This window comes from Bicyclus anynana, chromosome 5 (genome assembly GCF_947172395.1).
Source record: "Bicyclus anynana chromosome 5, ilBicAnyn1.1, whole genome shotgun sequence".
NCBI classification, from domain to species: domain Eukaryota; kingdom Metazoa; phylum Arthropoda; class Insecta; order Lepidoptera; family Nymphalidae; genus Bicyclus; species Bicyclus anynana.
Genome location: NC_069087.1, coordinates 2,028,021 through 2,050,082, shown reverse-complemented (window position 1 = coordinate 2,050,082; position 22,062 = coordinate 2,028,021). Strand labels below are relative to the sequence as shown.

The following is a 22,062-nucleotide window of genomic DNA, read 5'->3' as shown; positions in this document are numbered from 1 at the left end:
CAGAAAACTCCAACTCGATATTTCTTCCCGGTAAAGATTTTTGGTCTTGTACATATGTTTTTTGTGGTTTGGTTATTGTTTTAAAATCTCAACTTTCTGCTCTCTGCAAAGCACTACTCCAAGTATTCTTTGTTTACAACTTAACTTGTTGTAAGTACCTAGTCTTTCCTAAGGTGAAAATTAAGTAGTTAAGTCTAATCTTAAACTGCTCAATCATTTAATTTAATGGCCCCCTGAAGGGTTAGGTCTTCCTCCCTGGAGGGAAGGCTCCAAAGAGAGTTTAAGCAGTGGGGACATCTCCTCCCAACAGTGTCGAAGGTACGGGACTTGAGGCTTAGCCTTGAGCTGCTCATAAAAGTATATTAAATCATTGAATTCTCCACGATCTCTTGGCTCAACATATTAATTACATGATATAAGAAAAAAAACTTATACAACCTCTATTCTAAATAACAATTCATTGTTCACAAAACCGTTGCTAAGATAACGCGTACCAGTGCCAATATACTTACAAGTTACAACAGAAACCCGATCCGTTGTATAAAAACTTCATATTATCCGGATTACGACTTTAAAAGCTATTATCCGGGTACTAACCGCGAACTAACAAAGTGTTTTTAAGCTTTTGTTGGCAAATTGAACTGCTATTTTGCCGTATTGGTTTCATTTTTCGGGTTTCCCAAAGACGACAAATTTTTAGACGTATCTAAAAATTTTAAAGTGGTATATTAAAAAATATATCTGTTTGTGATTATTTTGTCATCTGAATTGTATAATTGTATACTCACATTCTATATCGATCTAATCGATTACACGAATGATTTAAATTAATTCTTCTTTATGATCAATTGACTAAGTGATGTCTTATTGATTTAAGTTATGTATTTAATTACCACCACCAACTAGTTCATTATTAATTATTAGATTAGGTCGTCTGATCCAATTTTTGCATATATTTTTGTAGAGTTTTAAGTTATTTTATTGCGTTACGGCCTTCGTATAATTTATAGCTAGTTTAATCGGGTTTCTGTTCTGTATCAAATTTATCTGTGACTTCTAAAATAACATCTTTAAGTAATTAATAATTTAGGACCTACTTTTACAGTTTACACTTTACAGTTTTAAGTGCAATTTCGAACTAAAAACGATATAATAATGAATTTACGTCTGCACATATTTTTTGGTCAATTGCTGTGGTTGATATCCGTGTTGAATGGTAAAAGCTTCCAAGGCATACCCGGGTACGGGAGAAACCTGGTAATCAAAGCTATACCGGCGGTGGAAGATTACCAGAGCGATCTATATGAAGTGTTCATGGAGCCTTATTTCTATGTAAGTTCATTTAAATTAATTGTATCACGCCAACCCGCCTTGAAAGTGCGTGGTGAGTTTCTAAGTTCCATAAAAGAAAATAAGCCTGATCCATGTGACGATGAAATAAACTGATTATTATAATAAAATATAATTAAATAGAAATTAGATAAAATAGAATGATTATAATTAAGTTCAAAGATTAATCAATAACATATAAAGATGGAGAGTACGGAACACGACGGTGTCGTAGCCGCTCCAAATACGAAAAACAAAAAGTAATACAATCTCGAGTCAGTACGACACGAAGCGTCGCTCGCATCAATTTTCAATATTATTAAAGAAAAATGGCGTCTTACGTTTTTAAATATTTTAAAAACTGTTTCTTTTTTCACAAAAGCTAAAGAAATAACATGGAGTATTTTTATTGGTAATTATTGATTATTATATTAATTTACGTAATTGTTGTTTTGTTAGTGTTAAATTTTGAAATACAAATTGTGAAAAAAGTTTGTATACTTATGCGGTTGTCAAAGAGACGGGTGAAGTTTTTTTTTAATGGAAGTCACCGGCTTCAGTGCGTTGCTTGTAAAGACTCACTTTGTTACTCTGTGATTAGGTTATTAACATTAATGCCACAGTACGTACCTATGAAATTAAATGAAATTTTATTTGCCTAATACACTATGGCGCTATGGAGAATGTATTAGAGAATGTGAGTTTCAGCTTCGCTAACCATTGGATGTGGATAGTATACATTTTAATGTAACCTATCTAAATCTTTTCAGGAACTCGGCACAGGGCTCCCCGTAGGAGGTGATCGATCACAAAAGCAAATAGAATTAGCAACGGTAAGGTCCTTTATAAAACGAAACTGATATTTTTTTATTGATATTTGAACATAAATATGTAACTATTTCATAAGATACTAGATGAAAGACAGTCTATCACATTCTCTAAATCATCAAGTACTCTAAAGAATATAGAAGTTCCTACTCTATGGGGTTTGCATAAAAAATGAGTAAGTACGCACACACGTAGAACTATGAAAAATATTTTATACCTATCAATTATTATTGAAGAATGAAAACCATGAATTTTAAATGGGCTATCTGTTAACAGAAAATAGTTTTAGCTAAATCCTGGGACAATTTTTTTAGAATTCAAGCTAAAACTACTAACGAACATTTGCGACATCATCCGCGAGATAATCGTGTAAACTTTGAACCAAAGGGACGTAATTTCTCTTTGGTTCAAAGAGTAATTTTTATTATGTTTTTAATAATCTACTCGGCAAAGGTTGCGTCATTAACAGCCTATCATGTCTGGCGGTTCTAAGGTTTATACATTGCACAGATTTGCAAACTGGTTGTCTCTACTTGACTTAGCGTTTAATCTCCGACCCACGGGTACGTCTGGGTTTCAGTTAGAAGGCTTCGCAACACTAAACAGGCTTTAAGTAATTAGCACGAGTATATTTAATTATGTTAGCTGGATGCGTAGGTCGTTAATAAAATTACTTAACACCTAATTGGATTTTTTAAATCATGACTAAGTAAATGTTAATATAACTAATTAGTACATATTTAACAGATGTCATGTAACAAATACGAGTATATATAATTACACAAGCGACCGCATATCCGCAGCCGCACATCTTGTAGGCCAGTCAAACAGACAGACAAACAATAATTAATGAAATCTTAAAGACTCAAACTCACAAAAAGTTGTAAAAAAAATTTTATATGTCAAAAATCCCACAAAATCTACTTACCTCACTTACCTACTACTTTTTGCGTTTTGCAAACTTGGGTATACAATAATAGCTACATGACCCTTAATGGGTCCAAACATACTAAATATCAGTGATATTTTGCGTATTTATAATTTGTATCGATTTTATAGATGGGCCGAGTACTCGGTTGATACTCGGTACTCGGCGTACTCGGCGGATTTTTTGATACTCGTACTCGGCCGAATAACTCGGTCGGTGAATGCCGAGTATACCTTGTTTAAGAAAAGCATTATTTAGGTACATAATATAATTAAAACAACAGTGTTAATCAAAAAGTATTTATTAGTAATTTATGAAATCTTTGAAAATCTCAATTTAATTTAAATAAAATTAAAATGAAAGATTTAAAAGAACAACTGAGTTTCTCGTCGCTCTTTTTAACAGGAGACTGCGCCTTCTGAGCTGGTGGTAGAGTCACTACAAATAGTCAAACTTGACGTTTCAAAAGTGCTTGTAAACTAAGCCTACTTGAAAAAAACAATTTTGAATTGAATTAATACTTGTTTACGCGTGCGAAATGAATTTGATTGAACCGTTGCACGTAAATTGAGTTACTCGGCCGAGTACTCGATTGAAAAAAAATTGAACCGAGTAAAACTCGGTACTCGTTACTCGGCAAAAGTGTTACTCGGCGCATCTCTAATCGATTTTGACTGAAATATTAATATACCGTCGTCTGTATGTACCTACGCTTGAATCTTTTAACTAGGCAACAGATTTTAATGCAATTTGCATCGATAGTTGACTCAAAATAACATATCAACCATATCACTTTGATGATAAGCAACTAAGTACGTATAAGTAGTGTTAAATGTAAACGCCTGTAACAAAATAATAGCAACGTATAATGTCTGCAGCCGACTAAAATTTTGTAATTTCCTACCTACAAAAAAAAACTAAACATTCTAATTATTCTTTTCAATTTAAATCGTTTAGGTAGGTACTTACTAAAAGGTATTTTGAATCTAGATATAAACACACATTCACGCCTAGATTTTTAGGTCGGGGCTAGATTTTGATAGTAATTGTTATTGATCAAGGATTAGTTGCCTAGGTAGCAGATACCAAAACATTAAAAACTATGTCGGCCATTTTAATTACCAACGGTTTCCGGTTGGCACATAATTAAATAGATTCTAACCAGTGGGAATCTACTTGCGAGTAGTTACAAAACAAATTAGTATGTGAGATCATATCTCACATTACCATAATAAGGAAACTGCTATTGCGCGATTGCTTGTTTATAAATCAAGGAAACATGGACTTCATTGTTCTTCTAAGTTTATCTATAATGGGGACGATGAGTAGGTTTGAATAGGTATATTTTTATGAGACATTCGGGTAAATAAGGTCAATATTAAGTAATTTATACGTAAAAAGCAATGATTGTCTGGATGGTTGTAAAATAAATAAGATTATAACATTTCAAAATATTATGTTAAAAATGTTTTAACGTAATTAGATGAAACATTTTTAGCTTCCTCACATTAAATTTTTCAATATTTGAACCATAAACTTAAAAGCACAAATAACAAAGATATTTGTAATTTTGTTTGAACGCAAAACAAATCTAACGATCATTAGGTATGATCTGCGACGTCATCAATTCGTGCTATTTTGTATGGAGCATTTTTCGGGGATCTGTGGCGATGCCGCAAATATGACCCTTTAAATCCCTGAATCCGAAAGTAATGATCACAGCCATTATGTTACTTTTACAAAATTGCTTTACTATTAGTATGCACCTAATTTATATACAATTTAAAAAACTGTTATTATCCCTATTATCTAAAATACAAGTTGTAGGTAGCTGCACGGTAAATATTTTCGAGATAAGTGCCCCAAGTTAGATCACATTGGCATTGCTTTCCATCAAGCAAGATTGTGAAACAAAACTATTTACCAACCACAAATTTTGAACACGCCTCTGTAGCAGAGAAAAAGACAACGATTGCACTTATCTATCAAGATAACTGCACTGGCAGATGTAGATAGTCATAGCGTGCACTTAATGAGCGTGTCTTCCTCTTAAAAACATTGTGTCAAGGTCTCTTGGCAATTCTGCATATTTACATAAAGCCGGATATAGCCAGTGAGATAAAGTAACACGCCATTATTTAATTAAAATTTAAAAAAACGCAGCTCCTATACGGGTTAGCGAGTAAAAGTGATTTTCAGATAGCATGGGTACGGTAACAGTCGCCTGTATAACGTTCATAATATGTAGCATTATCGTGAATCGCGGCAAACTTTCAAGAGTGAAACGAACCCATCCGCACCATACTACATGAAACAAACTCTAGTGATAGGTAATGTTAAACTTAAAATTCTTAACATTTTACCTACTTATCTGAGATTAATGATAATAACCAGAACCGACGGCTTAATTCCCCTATTAGTAATAACCCTATCAGTCGGGAAGTTGACAGTGTTCCCCGTTCCTATTGAAAAAGGCTGTGACGCTGGTGGTAGACTAAATGGCAGGTTCACCAGCGTCTGGAAGTAAGAGGTATTTTTAGCTGGTAAGAGTCCGGCACTACCCAAACCGGTGCCCATGAGGATTTCCCCCTTACGAAAAAAAGCCCCCGTACCTAAGAGAACACGTTAAAATTGGATTTAAATAAATAAAAGCAATGGTTTAAGAAGAATTAAGAAAGAAGTTAGTAACAGAGCAGACATTAGGTACAACATTACAACTTTGAAAACACACTCCGGCTCTAACCGGATGGAATTACATGAAAAACAAAAGAGGCTGTACCACAGACAATACAGACCATTTTCTAGTGCTGCGTGCTGAATATTTTTCTTTTCTTTTCTTATATCTCAACAGTTACCTACTTCCCTTTCTGTGCCTTCCTATGAAGTAGCTAATTCAGTCTTACTTCCAGCCCCGCCCAGGTCTCAGAGCGATAGTACATCTGCGAGCCGACCAGGAGTCTGAAGTGGACGGCGACCTGGTCTTCACTCAGGTCGTCCCCAACGGGCCCGTGACCATCGAAGGCAACATCACAGGCCTGCCCGCCGGGCTACACGGTCTGCATGTCCACCATAGTGGCGACATTAAGGACAACTGCCAGGAGATTGGACCTCACTTTATAGCTTATTATGTAAGTAACCTAATACTCAAATAATCTTTTTGACATAAAAATGGATACTCCAAAGACGTAAAGTTTTAACACAGAATTATTAAACCGATTTTCATGAAAATGAAATGGGACCAATCTGGAAGTCTACTACTCTTTCAAATAAAAAAATAATTTTCAAAATTGGTTAATAAATTACGAAGTTAAGAGGTTACAACATAAAAAAGTGTATGTCAGCTCCGACGCACGAATGGAGTTTACTCTTTCTAGATCGACTGTCTAAATAGGTGTATGTTGCCCCGCAGCATACACTATGTACGTCACAACACCGACGCCTGAAAAATGAAAGGTGCGCAACCGAGGAGCAGCAAGCCGCGACGTGCGCGGTTGCCAACAGCGCACTGTAAAAGGTGCGCAGAATAGGTTGCGCACAAAAAACGTAACGCTGTCATTCGTTCATCGAATTTTACTGCCCATATTTTTTTTCATACCGGGGGCTATATATGAAAAATCGATTCTTAAGGAGTAAACTCCAAAAAAAAAAAGAAAAAAAACATACGCGTCAAATTGAGACCGTCCTCCTTTTTTTAAGTCGATTGAAAATACTATTTCTAACAAATTAGCCATATCTTTGAAATATAATGAAACGAAAACTAAAAATCTAAAAACGTGTTTCCAGGGACGCCATGGTGGACCGCGCGACAGCATACGCCATGTCGGCGATCTGGGCAACATAAAAGCTGAAGAAAACACGCCACTAAACGTGAAAATTTTCGACCACCTCATCTCTTTGACTGGTCCCAGGTAGATAACATACTTAATCTTTTAATTTGCAGCAAGCAGCTAAATCGCTTGGCGGTACGTCTTTGCCGGTAGGACCCAACCCCAGGACCTCCGTTTTGTAAATCCACCGCGCATACCACTGCGCCACGAAGGCCGTCAAATCGGCCGTATTTGAGAGGATTTTCTCTAATGTCAGCCACTGACGATCAAGTAAGCTCACATGCCTGCAGCGCTAATGGCTTGACCGCCGATAAAACTGATTGTTTGTTGTTCGTGACTTCATGCTGATCGCGACCAACATATGATCAGTTGCACACACGACTTGATCGGCAGTGGCTGACATAATAAATTAATACCTACACAACATAGGCCTTTTGTAAAAACTCGCATAAGATCCTGAGCCGCGATGTCGTCAGTTCACCTGGTAAGGGGTCGACCAACAATGCGCTATCGAGTGCTGGGTCGCCATTTCAGTACCTTGGGACCCCAACATCCATCGGCTCTTCGAACTATGCGCCCCGCCCATTGCCACTTCAGCTTCGCGACACGTTACTATGCTATGTCGGTGACTTTACACCCCATTTATTGCATAGATAATAATAGTTAGTAATTTTGTTTTACTCTCAGATCTATAGTGGGCCGCTCCATAGCCATCACGAAGAGCGAGGATGACTACGGCCGAGCGGGCACTGAAGACAGCGCGCTCACCGGCACGTCGGGCCCGGCCATCGCTTGCGGTGTTATAGGATACTTGAATTAAACGATCTTGACCCTTAAACGGTCTTACTTTGCTTGTACTGGATTAAATTATACTTTGAGACTTTATTTTGTAGTAAAAATAATATTAACACAGTAGGTAGGCCTAGCATCAACGACAATGCAAAAAAAAGGAAGATATTTTTGATACCGCTGCTATTGATGGACAATTTCGCTTCTTTCAATACTTTTATAATTTATAATTTCAATACTAGTATCATAGGCCTACAGACCACAGTGGCGTAACTGGGTGGCAGGGTTGGCAAAAAGCCAACGGGCCCATGATCTAAAATGGCTCGGCTCGAGACTGTGAGCTCAGAAATGGGTAATCTAACATTTAAAAAAAATGTGACTATTATTCTTGGGCCCCATACAATGAATTTGCTACGGGCCTCAGGTGTCAGTTACACCACTGACCAGGGTGTGCCAGTTAGTATATTCGTGTGTTCACGAGACGGGTTAAGGCTAGTTATAGAGAACCTAATTTTTATAAAAACTGAGTTTGTTAGAACTTGCTCTAAGCAAGTTATCTGTTTTACATTATTTAAGGGTCAAACGTTTGATACCTGGCACTTCATAAAGCCTCCTACCCAAACTATAAACTCTAAGACCGTCAAGGTCAAATTTAAAGGTACAAATTTATTTATAGGCCTATTTGAATAGTTATTGTGATTTTGGTTATTATCTCCTAATTTCAATGCCACATCGACAATTAAATAAATAAAGCATTGGACCATTTAAAATAATTACTCATGCATCGTGGGAAATCACGATTTTTTAAAGTCATAATATTTTATAACAATATATGTATAAAGTTATAATATTATACGAGAAAAATATTATTAATACTATTCTTCCCGACGGAAACGAAAACCGACAATCCATTAGACACTTTATACTTGCATTATCCAGAGTATTCTTCAGAATTAAATTTTATAGGTACCTAAAGCTGTGATTCTCATTTATGCTTGCTAAAATTTCTTACTTACGAATTAATCTTACAGCCATATAAGACAAGAGTAAATAGGCATCTCCTAGGCAAGTGTGTTATATCTTAGATCAATATTAGGTACCTACTTACCTTAGATTTTTTATTCTAAGTATCCGCAACTAATACTAATAATAATAAAAATGCCACAAAAATATAGTCACACCTAAATAAAAACGATATTTTTTTTCACACGATTTATTTTACGGCAATTTACAAAAAGTTAACAAAATATGCCCATAATATCGTAGAGTAACAATGTAGAGTAAAAAAAAAGTTGAGAGCACCATTTATTTTTATTTATTTTACTGAACAAAAGTGACCAGACGGTGACCAAAAAAAAAGTTATACTTACGATAATATTTCAAATGTTACGGAAGCACATGTTAGTACAATTTTTAAAAATATTTGATCTACAGTCGTTGGCGTAACTAGTGTCAGGGTTGGCAAAATGACACGGGCCCAGGAAGAAAATGTTAGTACAATTTTTAAAAATATTTGACCTACAGTCATTGGCGTAACTAGTGTCAGGGTTGGCAAAATGACACGGGCCCACGGCTCAAAGGGCCCGCCCGCGAGGCCGTGAACTCAAGAATATTTTTAAGAGGCCCTCACAATTAATTCGTTTAGATGATAAACATAGTTACGCCACTGATAATTGTCACGAAAAACATCATAATTCATGTTACGTTGCAAGTAGTATTATATATGTTGTGTTGTATGTATATATTATGTTGGTCACTTTTATTCTGTAATATTACTAATTGTGATGAAGTAGTAACCTAAGCCAACCTATACCGTACACACAAATAAAAATATAAATGCCTTACATTCATTGTTTTCTTGTAATAACGATTTTTGACACCAGTTCTTGCTAGAACTGATTACGTAGTATCAATTTTGATGCTATAAATTACTAACCAATGTGTTAGCTATCCCATTTAGTAACATTCCACATATTCAGTAAATAACACAAGATACATAAATTATTATAATTTTTGACTTACTCAATATTATGCATCTGTGGTCATAACATTTGTTTAATAAACATTTGAAAAAAAAATATTCTTTAACAAAATTACAGACGTTGTCACAACGAAATTTCTCTTTTATGTAGTACTCTTTTATGTAGTAAATCACATTTACATACAATAAATATGCGTTTATCTGTTATGTTTAGTAGGAAGCATACTGTTTTCTTCTTCTTATTGCAATAGTTATAAGAAAACTTTGAAAAATAACTTAAACTTACAACTTAAATATGTTTGATAACACCACTATGAAAATGTCAATTTTAAATAAAAAAAATTGATGGTTTACTTCAAAGAAAAATTCATGAATTATAGATTTCTTTCTACGAAAATTGTGCAAATATTAACATGCAGCACCAACATACAAGTATATATTTGAATTAATTATTATGTTATACCATAATAAAATGTGGCCAACTTATTTTTGATACGTGTATACTCCAAGTTATAACGTCACGTGAATTTGTATTTTTAACACGCAAATCTCGCTTAAACAAATTAAAGCAAGTGTCGTAACTGACATTGGCGTAACCAACAATCGTTTTACGTTAGTACATCTTGACAATTTACAATAGAGGTTTAGTAATGTAATTAATGTGTGGACATTTTCGTAGTGTTATCTTGTGAGCTTAAAGTAGTATTTATTGAAGTCCAATGGAAGCGACGAGGCTGTCAGCTTTCGCGATGTATGCCTTCTGTGCGTCCTCCTTCGACACGCCCTTCTTGCCACTCCACGCTTCGAACTTGGCCTTGCCTCTGAGGTCGAACAGGCCTGGTTTGTCTGTAATTAAGCGATATTTAAATTAATAAAAAAAAAACATAACTTCTATCCTCTCTATTTAGTTTTATAGATATGAATATGCGTTTGTTTGCTAAGATTTAAAGACTTTAAATCGGATTTTAATTATTGTTTCACCAGTGGAAAGCTACGTTATCAGCAAGTAGCATATGCTGTATATTATCTAGGGATAAAATATAACTTATCGAAGACAAAATATAAACTATAATATGGTAGGTAATATTGGCTATATTTTGTCCCTAGATAAAATATAGCCTAGACAGTCGGTAATAATTACGAAGATATTAATCGAGTCGATAATCATCTTTATAATAATTATCATTGCTAAGTACCTACTTAGTGCCCATTTTAGTATCTGACGCAATGTAAGACCTTTGATAAGATTTACGTAATAAATAACATTTTAATTATTACATAACGCGCTTATAAGTGATTAACCCCTTCATTAAATTATAAATTATGTTTGGGGCGATTAAAAAATTTAACCTAAGTACCTATTATAAAATCTAAATATCAATCATTTTGTAGGTAGGCCGCGAGCTATCTGCTGCGGGGAATAAATGTTTTATAATTGAATTATGCTGGATTTGATTCCCAAATCGGAATGTAGAATTTCTTATAATTTTTTTTTTGTTTGGCTTGGGTGTGCTCTGCCTCGTTTGTTTGACTATGTGGTTTCGGATATTGAGTTCTAGATCATCGAATCCTGGGTCAGGGTATAAGATACAGAAGTTTTCTTTCTTCTAAGAAATTTTCAGTAAATAAAGTTCAGAATTAAGATTTCAATTTCAATTATTTGCAATTGTATAGTTAGGTACATTAGCTGGTATACGATAAATGTTAAAGTAGATTATACAATTCGCCATATACTGGCATGCAAATTTCTTAAAACACTATCTAAAAATTCACTAGTCAAAATAAATACAAAATTAAATTAGTTTTTTACAATATCATATGCGTACTATATTTATTTATGTAATTTCATTGTATGTAAGAAGGTGGTTATGTTACAAGGGAGGGGGGGGTTCCGTAGAATAAATTTGTATCTCTTCTGAACCAAACTGAGTTACCATCATTCGCATAACATCAAAAATTATCTATACTGTCTGTCTGTCTGTATGTTCTTTATAGAAACAAAAACTACTCGACGGATTTTAACGAAACTTGGTACAATTGTACATACTTCTGGGCAGGTTAAAGTACACTTTTCATTACGCTACCGTCAATAGGAGCAGAGCAGTGAAGGGAAATGTTGAGAAAACGGGAGAAGTTACTCCATTTTTGAAGCTTCCGTCGCCGTCGCATGGTCCATACCATAGGGGTAGTAGGATAGGGGTAGGGTAGGGGTAGTCTAGGGGTAGGCGTAGTAGTAGGGTTTTACGCAGACGAAGTCGCGGGCGTCCGCTAGTTATAAATATAGTCGATGAATAAAAAAGCGGAATCGGCCACTTCAAACATAGCCTAGCCCCTACAGTACAATACTCGAATCTGACCTAAAATCAACAGCAAACATCATTATCAAATACCTGCCAATGTACTCGTAGTGACAAACAGATAAAACGACAGATTACTACTATCATAAACCTGCCATCGCGGACGTAATACACGTGAAAATACACCATTAATTATTATTTTGATAGCAAATTGATTTTTGATCCGCAAACTTAAAACACTTAATAACTATGAATTTAATTTATAATATTTTTAAACTACATCCTTATCGCTTACCGCTTGGCGGTAGATACGGTTTTGTCGGTATACTCAATATACATTGAGTGAAAGTCAAAGTCAAAATTCATTTATTTCAAATATGCTTAGTTTACAAGCTCTTTCGAAACGTCAGGTAATAATATTACTTAAGATAATGGTGATAATAATTATTCGAAAACTTAAAATTAAAGTTACGAGGGTTCCAAACGCGCCTTGGTCCGAGAAGAGCCCACAACAAACTCATAGTATACCGACAAAACCGCCTATAAGAAAGCCATGAAACTTGCTAGACAAATTTATACAGTTTCCCATAGGAGATATACCAAATATTTTGTTATATAATTATATATTGCTATTTTGTAGAGAGCCGTGATAGCCCAGTGGATATGACCTCTGCCTCCGATTCGGTCCGGGGCATGCACCTCCAACTTTTCATGTGTGCATTTTAAGAAATTACGTGTCTCAAACGGTGAAGGAAAAACATCGTGAGGAAACCTGCATACCAGAGAATTTTCTTAATTCTCTGCGTGTGTGAAGTCTGCCAATACGCATTGGGCCAGCGTGGTGGACTATTGGCCATAACCCCTCTCATTCTGGATTACGTAAATCTTCTCGGTTCGCGACAAGATTTACGTAATGGTGGCTTGATAACTGATACCAAGTGAGAATTAAGGTTAAAATTGTCCAAAATTACTTCTAACATTTAATCCATTTCCGACAAGAAACAAGCACACCCATCACATTAATATTACAAAGACATTTCTTTTGGTCGTTTATGTGCTACCTTTTATTCAAATAAATACATTATTTTCTTCAGCAGTCATTTTTTTTTCATTCAGGGGGATTCATTCAGGGGGGTTCATTAGTTAGTAAGGGGCTGTCACACACTTTAGAAAATATAAAGTTTATCCACAAATTCAACGTCACTCAGTGACCTATGGAACGGGCTATGTTGGGAGTCTCAAGAAAGATAAAATGAGGAAATCCGTAGGAAAACTAAAGTACATGTAGACATACCACAATTAGTGGATTTACAAGACGGAGGTCCTGGGTTCGATCCCCACCTGGGCCGAATGAGATTTTCTTCACTTACCATCAGGTGAGATTGTAGTCAAGGGCTAACTTGTAAAGAATAAAAAAAACACAACGAAAGAAATAAAACACTGATTTTTAAAGACACATTCATGTTATAGTTTTAAAACTGTTGAACCATTAGCAAAATAGATTCTTGAGTTCTTCATTTACTCCAGTTTCACATTTAGTGTACTAACCAGAGCGGAAAAGTGGCATTGTATCCGTCAAAATGTCGCGGTCCATTTCATACAATACTCATCATATTTGCACTAAACCGGAATTAAATCTTCAAAAGAATACACAATTCATTTTACTTGGACAAATGTTTACAGTTTACTTGAATTCGTTGTTGTTCAGATGAAATACCTGTAGACATTTGATCACAATAACTATAACAAAAACACTATAAAGAACTTCTTTAGTGTTTTTTGGTCTTTGGTCAAGGTCACCTTGTGTCCTATTTCGTATACCTAACTAATTTATAATGTTATTAGCTGACGCCGCGTGGTTCTCGTACCCGTAGGAATAAATAAATAAATAAATAAATAAATAAATAAAGCCTTTATTTCCAATAATATAAAAGTAATTGCAAAACATTATACATAATAAATTTAGTATTAATTTTTAAACATGTCAATTTCAATTTGTACATTATAAGTTTGATTTAAATTTTGATTTGAATTTCAATTTTAAATGTTAATAAATATTTTATGTCAGAAAAATTCTTCGTCATTGTTAATATTATGTCAGTTAATTATTGGAACGCCCATTTTTGGGCATAGGCCTCCTCCATCCTTCTCCATGTATCTCTATCTCTCGCCAACCTTGTCCAAGTGGTCCCCGCTGTGTCTACGATGTCGTCGCGCCAGCGTCGTCGCGGCCGGCCTCTCGACCGGCGCTCGTCACGTGGGTACCAGTGCAATACCTTTTCTGTCCACCGCCCGTCCGTTGTCCTTGTTATGTGTCCAGCCCAGCGCCATTTTAGGAGACATGCTAGTTTGGCCGCGTCTATAACTTTTGTCCTGTTCCTTATTATTTTATTTTTTATTTTATGTTTTATTTTTAGGCCTAGCATGCTCCTTTCCATGGCTCTTTGGGAAACCTGTATTTTATGAATTATTTCTTTAGTGATCGGCCACGTTTGGCAGCCGTATAAAATACGTACCCGTAGGAATACGGCAATAATATATATATATAGCCTATAGCCTTCCTCGATAAATGGGCTATCTAACACTGAAAGAATTTTTCAAATCGGACCAGTAGTTCCTGAGATTAGCGCGTTTAGTCATACAAACAAACAAACAACTTCTCAACTTTATATTAGTATAGAGTATAGATTATATTCTCCGCAAAGAACCGACGAAAGCAAGCGGTAACTTCACCCAGACCCGACGAAACCAAATAAATATTTTCACTCCGAAAACTGGACAATAGTCCTTATCAGCCTATTTAGCAGCTTACAATAAGGCCTGGCAATTGTGTAATATGAAGAATTAAAATACATTAAAGGCACTTAACAATGGAATAAATTTTTAATTATTTACATGTACACTTGGTAGTTAATTTTCACCAGATCAAAACGAGATACTACTTATGAAAATCGTAACCACATTCGCTAAGCTTATTCGTGCTTGTTGCTATTTTTGTGTTATTTATGCCGTGTTAACTTATATCTAGTGGCATACAAATAACGACCACGTAATACATTATGTCGTATATCTGTGACCTTCGCAAAGCACACCGACCCTTTGTAAGGTCGAGGCGAGTTGAAGACAACTTGATTATATTAAATACAGAATAACCACTTGATAGATGCCACTTAAAGAATATCACGCCACCCATTGTTATTATTATCATCATCATCATCATCATAAGATACAGATCCAGGGCTCATGGCTCTTCTATAAACGAGAAGAATTTAGAGTCCACCATGCTACGAGTTGACGGGCTCAGTGTCACTGGCACTGGCTCTAATTTGTTATAACAGTGGCGTAGCGTGCCCTAGAGGGGCCCGATATCAAAATTATTTGGGGGGCCCAAATGAAGGGTAAATATTTCTCACGAAAGAAACAAAAATGCTCGCTTAAAATAAATATGACAGTGACTTAGCACTACGAGTACGAATACGAGGCACACGGAAAAACACGTAAGGGGCCCATGTAGTCCAGAGGCCCCATATTTTTGCTGAGTGCCCCTGAGTTATAACTAGCCAACGAATAATTATAATTTCAATCTTTTACTGGATACTTGACTGCATTCTGTAGTTGATTGCAAACAGCAAATGTTAGTATTTCTTAGTTCTATAATACATGTTACTCAAGTGTGTATATTCATCCTCATGCTACATTTTCCTGTTTTTACAGGGATTTCCATGTACCTACACAATTCTGTTACACTACTTATATATTATATAAGTAGATATTGCAAATTGCAATTTATTTAACCAAGCGTGCAAGATTAGTGCTAAATGCCCATTTACCGGGTTTTTTGGAAGCCATTTCAGAGCAAAATGATTGATTTTTCTATTTTTAGGCATTTAGTGGTTTGTGTCTATTTTTAACAAAAGTACAAAAATAATAACATAATAACCTCACATAACAAAAACTTGATAAGACGGATTTCACGCAAACCGAAAGTTAACACTTGACTGCACAGCGTTCCTAATTACGTAATTGCCAAGTGGTGATGCAAAGATTATATAACCTACTAGCGGATACCCGCGACTTCGTCCGCGTGGAAGTCAGTTTTTCACAAATCCCATGGGAACCATGAACTTTCCCGGTATGAAAGTAAAGTAAAATCTATTTCCATTCCAAAGGACATGTCCCAATTTTGTATGGAGGCTGGGCCTTTATTCCGAGTGTCAACTAAGCAGAACAATTTATTTTTATCTTATAACATAAAAAATATAGGGCTTAAAACCCAAAATATTTTTTTTTGGAACCCGCATTTTTTTTAAATGAACTAAATAAAATGTATTTTTTTCATTAGCTGACAACATTTATTAACAATTTTTATCATGGCAACATGCTTGTAACTCACACCCTGACGGTTTGTCAGTGATCTTAGCGTAGTAGCGTTCATTTAAGGCGTTTTTTAAGCAATTTATGGATTTTTTTGTTTAATGCTTCTCTGTCTAATCTAACAATGATGATGATTAAGAGCTATTTTAACGGCCTACAGAGTCAGGCCTTCATATATACAAGTCTTCTTCTCCTTAAAGGGAATTTAAATAATGTACAATCCTACATTGACCCAGGCTGGGAATCAATCCCACAATCACCCTGTTTGTAACCAAGGTTATTCTTTGTGGCAACTGCACTAGAAGGGTCGTCAAAGTGAAAAAAATTACACATATTATAGAATAACTTAAAGCCTTGGTACTTGGTAGTACTACTCTCTTTTAATGTACTGTGGTCGTAGTGAGATCTAGCACAGTCACAATAAATTGGCGAAAGTAATGACATAAAAAAGCCATGATTGGATGAAAAGGTGGCATCAAGTTCAATACAAGTCTATGGTTAAGGCTGCCGGTCCACCGAAGCGGAGCGAGGCAGCGGAGCAGAGAAACAGAAATATTAATTATTATTAGGATTGCATAAAATCTCCGCTGTTCTTAAGTAGACAGACTTGCGAGCTAGTTTAAAAATTCATATAAAAAGGGTAAGCGAAGCGGGGAATCACGTCTGCAACTCGGCTGCACATTATTTTCTCACTTCGCTCCGGAGCCTCGCTCCTCTTCGGTGGAAAGAGACAGTACGCAACTCCGCTCCGCATTACTCCGTTTCTCCGCTATGCTCACTAGCTCCGCTCTGGTGGACAGGCAGGCTAAAACTAAAGAAACACTTACTGGCAGCATCAGCGTCTCCAACTGTGGCCTGTTTGAAGTATGCGTACAGCTCCAGGAGGTCCGCATCACTTGGCAGAGTCTTCAGGTTCTTAACGTTGGCAGCTGCCTTGTCGAATTGCTGAAACAGAAATATTCATAATTTAAAAATTAATTTTTACATTAAAGTGTTTAACTTAGCAGTAGTTAGCATATAATATAAGGCTTTCATTTGAATCGTGTAATCTACCTGGCCTATTCACTAATTTGATGTTTATTAAATCAAGTGAAAAGTGTCATCTATCTACTGTATGATATCCACAAAGAATTGTCATTAGACACCAGATGACATTAAGTCACATGGAATCTCAATATTGTATAAGTCAACTACTATGTAGTTAGTATAAAGAAAGTTAGTGAATTAGCCTGCTGATTTGGGCTATGGTATAAGAAATTTTTGTTCCTTGCATGAAATTCTTAGTAGCATCCAGTCGCTCTATGACACTTCACTAGAGGTATTAAGAGAGATTGATTGATTTTAATTAGATATTGCCCTTTGCTCTCTCATTTTCATATTTTTATTACAATAATGTATACAAAATCTTGATTAAACATGTATTTATTAAAATACAGTCAAACAAAATTGTCTTCATAGTATGGATACCATTACCTATATAATATTTTACAATAAATTACAATTATTGTTAATTAGTAACACTTGTCAGATATTATGTTTCATGTTAGGTATCACTGATTAATATATTGTTATCATATTATCTACAAAATCAAAGATAAACAATGAAATCACAGTTGATATAATCGAAACTAGGTATCAATATATCAATAATGCAGGAGTGGCTTAGTCAATATAAATCTATTATTTTGGGTTATATAACATTCAACCTATTTCAATAAGACAAAGAAGAATCAAAGTTTAATGTAGTCTCTCGTGGCGTAGGATAAAATTTCGACAAAGGTAAGCCCCAAAGAAAAGGAAATTCATACCACTTGATCCAACAAGTATATTCATTACCATAATGAATATGTACATATAAATTTTTAAAAAGTAACCCGGCGGGAATCGGCCTATATGGACTTTACGCCGCTGGTTGCCTCAGACTGATAGCTACATTATTTTAGGAAGGTTAAAAGTTGCCATGACCCCATACTCTGATCGTCTCCATAACAGAGTGGTGGTGTGTGTGTGCAATGGATTTACAAGACAGAGGTCCTGGGTTCAATCCCCGGTTACTGGAAAAACGTACCACCAAGTGTTCCGGTACAATAAGTTAATTGTCTGAGTATAAAATGTATTTTTTTGATATTTCCTACTGAATATCATGAGGACTTATGTGGCCAGTCATTCAACTGTTACCTTCATGGCAACCAATTACTAGAGACCTTTAAAGTTATTTTAAAATAATTTTTAACTGAAGAAGAAGAAGGGTTGCTTATATTATTCCAAGGAGCAATTAAAAAAATGCTTTATACTGGAACAGTTAAGGAAACTTAAACCCTGCGTGACCAAAGTGACGCGTTTCGAAGTGACCACAGTCAAAACTCCAAAACTGTCTACCATGCTTATAGTAAGAGAATAGGCTAAGAAACATCTAGTGAAATATTGCATGCATACATTTCAGTTCATAGGCCTTTTTATCTTGTAATAGAAGAAGCCTGTTACAAATATTTTGAAAATAATCAAATACATACAAAAATGTATTTAAAAATCTCATATACGAGTATCATATATCTCACTTTTATTCCATAATGAAATAACTAAGTAGGCCAACTTTCTCTGTATTTATGTATGAGGACACTCAAACTGCTATATGTTTATGTATAATATTTTAATTAAAATAGTAGCAATTTTAATAAATCATTAATCATTCTAAGAAAAAAGCCTATAGAAGTGAGTTCAACTACTATGGACTATTTCATCAGCCCCTAAGCCTCCCATCCCATCCCTTAGCTGAACTATTGTCATTATCAATCAATATTCGGCTCACTACTGAGCTTGTATCTTCTCTCAGAGGGGTTAGGCTAATAGTCCACCATGCTGGCCCAATATGGATTGACAGACTTCACACACGCAAAGAACTAAGAAAATTCTCTGGTATGCAGATTTCCTTACTATGTTTTTCTTCACCATTTGAGACACATGATATTTAATTTCTTAAAATGCACAAAACTTAAAAGTTGAAGGTGCATGCCCCAGACCGGATTCAGACCCACACCCTCGGGAATCAGAGGCAGAGGTCTTATCCACTGAGCTATTTATTACATCCTCTCTGAATTATTGTAGATACATGCAATTTGTTTAACAGTCTCATATACAGCCTTTTCTACAAGTTTAATTTATTTGATAGTATAAATATCTACACTAATTAGCTGGAGTTGGAAAGTTGATGTCTTTACCTTATAGAGCATATCCTTTTGCCTCAAAGGGACATGTTCTATAAGGCAAAAGGGTTGTAAAGCCATTATTAACTCCCAAGATATATGTCCAGTCATTAATTCCTTGAAGCAGCAAGGTTTGAGTTTCAAATCAAATTGCATTTCACCATTAAAATTAGCTTGTAATGCTAGTAAATTACCTTAGGTGTCAGTTATTTACAGCTTAGTTTCCTTTCATTACAAAGTTCCCAAGTAAGTCAGTAAAATTAATGGAAAGTACAAAAATTTAAACCATTGTAAAGTATAACACTTTCACTTAGAGAACTTTCTTTAAATAAAAAACTAACTTGTTTAACATATTATAGTAATATTATCTCAGGAACTAATTAAGTTTATAATAATCTATTTAAGCAAATTATAAAAAAAATTAGAATAATTTAAGATTACTAAGGATTCAAAACAGACAAAAACTTATTTACTACTTTACCTGATGAATTTTCATAACTGCAAATCATTTTGTAGCACTTATTACATACCCATCTATAATAATTAGTTCCCAACATAATAATTTACTTAATCGACCTCTAAACTCACCTCTTGTAGAGACATGGCTGGTTGATACTGTAAATATGTAGGCAACCTAGAAAAGAAAATACCATTACAATTTGCTTTGCATTAAAATAAAAAGTGTACCTACATGACCGGCAATTCCACTTTATAACCTAACATCGTATCTTACTTAATAGCTCAAATTAAGATCTTATTAGATACCTTGGACATTGGTCAAAGTTATAAACCAGTACAAAGGTGAATTATTACTTTTATCAATGTAAGGATCTGGTATTTAAATGTAAAATCATTGTACTCACTTAAAAAACAGGCAGCCGCTCTTAACGAGTGTCTCACACAAACTGAAGGAAAATTATAAACTTTTCGCCGCGTCGACGTAGCGTGATTCAACAATCAACACATACAGCAGTTAGCGTGTTAACAATCACAGTAATCGATGCGATTGTTATCAAAGGAACTCTTATCAATATTATGCTAACAATTCGTAGAAAGAAAATATGAAAAATTCTATTTCTACGGTACCTACCTAAAACTTTCCAATCCAAAATCCAAATGTCAATTGTCAAAATCAAAATATCAAAATCGTTATTGTGACGTTGACATCTTGACATTTGTTTGACATATAGGTACGAGGTGCAAAAAAGGTGAAATCTAGAAAAGTCATCTTGATCGTTATGGAGTATTTCCGTCTAATGATTATGTTGCTCTAATCGTTTTATTTTGAGTGGATTTTGTTATTAATATTTTTACAAAAACATAGCTTGGATTGGAATTACTTGGCCTAGTTGTGTGTCTGATATCAAAGTCTGTTACTCCAGAGAATAATTTAATTAGACTACAGTAGATATAGGTTTTGTATTAGTTCACTTTAGTAACAAAGTAAAAACTTGTTCTTTTGGAAAATAACGATGGAAAAATAAAATGTGAATAGTCTTATCTATAATTCTTTAATCAAGATTAAAAAATCGTCTATATCGTTAGATTGATTTACATAATAGGTATATATACAATTATACATATCAGTAGTTAGGAAAAACCTTAATCACGGCAAATTTCAAACAAAAAAACGCATTAGTCACGATAGGGTTAAAGTACGGTACGTCTTCGATAATATGTACATACTTACTTAGTTTACATAATTAATAGAGGTCCAGCTGATGAAACTAGCAGTACTTTGAAGAAAAATTACCTACCTGTACCTACCTACCTACATAATTTCTATGGAAAGCCACTTAGAACTTGGTTATCTTTTTAATGCAGGACATGTGCTTGTAGATCTTATCTATGTAAAATTAAATAATATCTAAAACTAGTAACTAAGCATGTATACGGTATTATTGTTTTCAAAATTATATTTAAATCCATATATAAGAAGGGGGCCAAATATAATGAAAATTAATTCTTATTCTTAACAAATTTAATAAGCCTTTATTTCATTCATTTCACCAGATATGGAACTTTGTTGGGACGTAGGAGACCGTCATTATCTTCACACCTCCCCCTGGTAGGGTGCTATCCATGAGGAATTCCTCAAGATAAAAATAGTCGTACGGATGGACTGGAACGAACCAACCATACAATTATATTTTTTTCTCATTTTGTGAAACCATCGTTCAATTTTTCGGATTTAATTTCGATTCCTTCACCCTGAAGCTTATTGAATCTTTAGTCTGTTAAAAGTAACAGAATTTATACATAATAGCTCTTTTTACTCTCAATATGGATAGTATAAATTTGGTAGAATACACATCATTCCTAATTAGGTTTTTACTATCCGAACTCAACTTAGTCATACCTACTCAGGCTGTAAACTCAATACTACGTTCTTTGTACAAAATATACTTGACCTAATAACACCACTGACTGACAATGGTGTGAATAATTATTACATAGCATTGGAGAGGTCAGGGGTTTGATAGAGAATCAAACCCCTGACCTAGTG

General features: G+C 34.8%; 2 protein-coding genes and 1 long non-coding RNA gene across 10 annotated transcripts; 1 reads left to right on the top strand and 2 right to left on the bottom strand.

Moving 5' to 3' along the window:
• Nucleotides 1–448: 448 nt before the first annotated feature.
• On the top strand, nt 449–9,041 carry LOC112056405 (superoxide dismutase [Cu-Zn]-like). 7 transcript variants are annotated; one of them, XM_052881891.1, is made up of 6 exons: nt 449–490; nt 1,106–1,332; nt 2,100–2,162; nt 5,995–6,213; nt 6,869–6,993; nt 7,600–9,041. In XM_052881891.1, the coding sequence occupies exons 2-6, from the start codon at nt 1,156–1,158 to the stop codon at nt 7,730–7,732; spliced, it is 717 nt and encodes a 238-aa protein (XP_052737851.1). In that variant the 5' UTR covers nt 449–490; nt 1,106–1,155; the 3' UTR covers nt 7,733–9,041. The 7 variants fall into 7 exon arrangements, with proteins under 7 accessions (XP_052737851.1, XP_052737850.1, XP_052737849.1 ...); XM_052881890.1 differs by having other exon boundaries at nt 456–538; XM_052881889.1 differs by having other exon boundaries at nt 462–589; nt 1,120–1,332.
• Nucleotides 9,001–20,714, bottom strand: LOC112056407 (acyl-CoA-binding protein homolog). Of its 2 annotated transcripts, none has more exons than XM_052881897.1 (4): nt 20,647–20,714; nt 20,145–20,190; nt 17,181–17,298; nt 9,001–10,528 (listed from the first exon to the last, which is right to left on the bottom strand). In XM_052881897.1, exons 2-4 carry the CDS (start codon nt 20,157–20,159, stop codon nt 10,389–10,391), a joined length of 273 nt encoding a protein of 90 aa, XP_052737857.1. In that variant the 5' UTR covers nt 20,160–20,190; nt 20,647–20,714; the 3' UTR covers nt 9,001–10,388. The 2 variants fall into 2 exon arrangements, with proteins under 2 accessions (XP_052737857.1, XP_023952605.1); XM_024096837.2 differs by having other exon boundaries at nt 20,420–20,680.
• On the bottom strand, nt 14,310–17,169 carry LOC128198137 (uncharacterized). The gene is made up of 2 exons (XR_008250874.1): nt 14,875–17,169; nt 14,310–14,432 (listed from the first exon to the last, which is right to left on the bottom strand). It is a non-coding gene; the product is annotated as an uncharacterized LOC128198137 (long non-coding RNA).
• Nucleotides 20,715–22,062: the final 1,348 nt, after the last annotated feature.

Bases quoted from the DNA above. Each gene is read 5' to 3' on its own strand.
- LOC112056405 (XM_052881891.1), top strand. From the start codon at position 1,156: ATGAATTTACGTCTGCACATATTTTTTGGTCAATTGCTGTGGTTGATA. The intron at 2,163-5,994 runs GTAAGGTCCTTT...TCTTACTTCCAG, and splicing joins AGCAAATAGAATTAGCAACG to CCCCGCCCAGGTCTCAGAGC. The intron at 6,994-7,599 runs GTAGATAACATA...TTTTACTCTCAG, and splicing joins ATCTCTTTGACTGGTCCCAG to ATCTATAGTGGGCCGCTCCA.
- LOC112056407 (XM_052881897.1), bottom strand. The intron at 10,529-17,180 runs GTAAGTGTTTCT...GCTTAATTACAG, and splicing joins TGGAGACGCTGATGCTGCCA to ACAAACCAGGCCTGTTCGAC.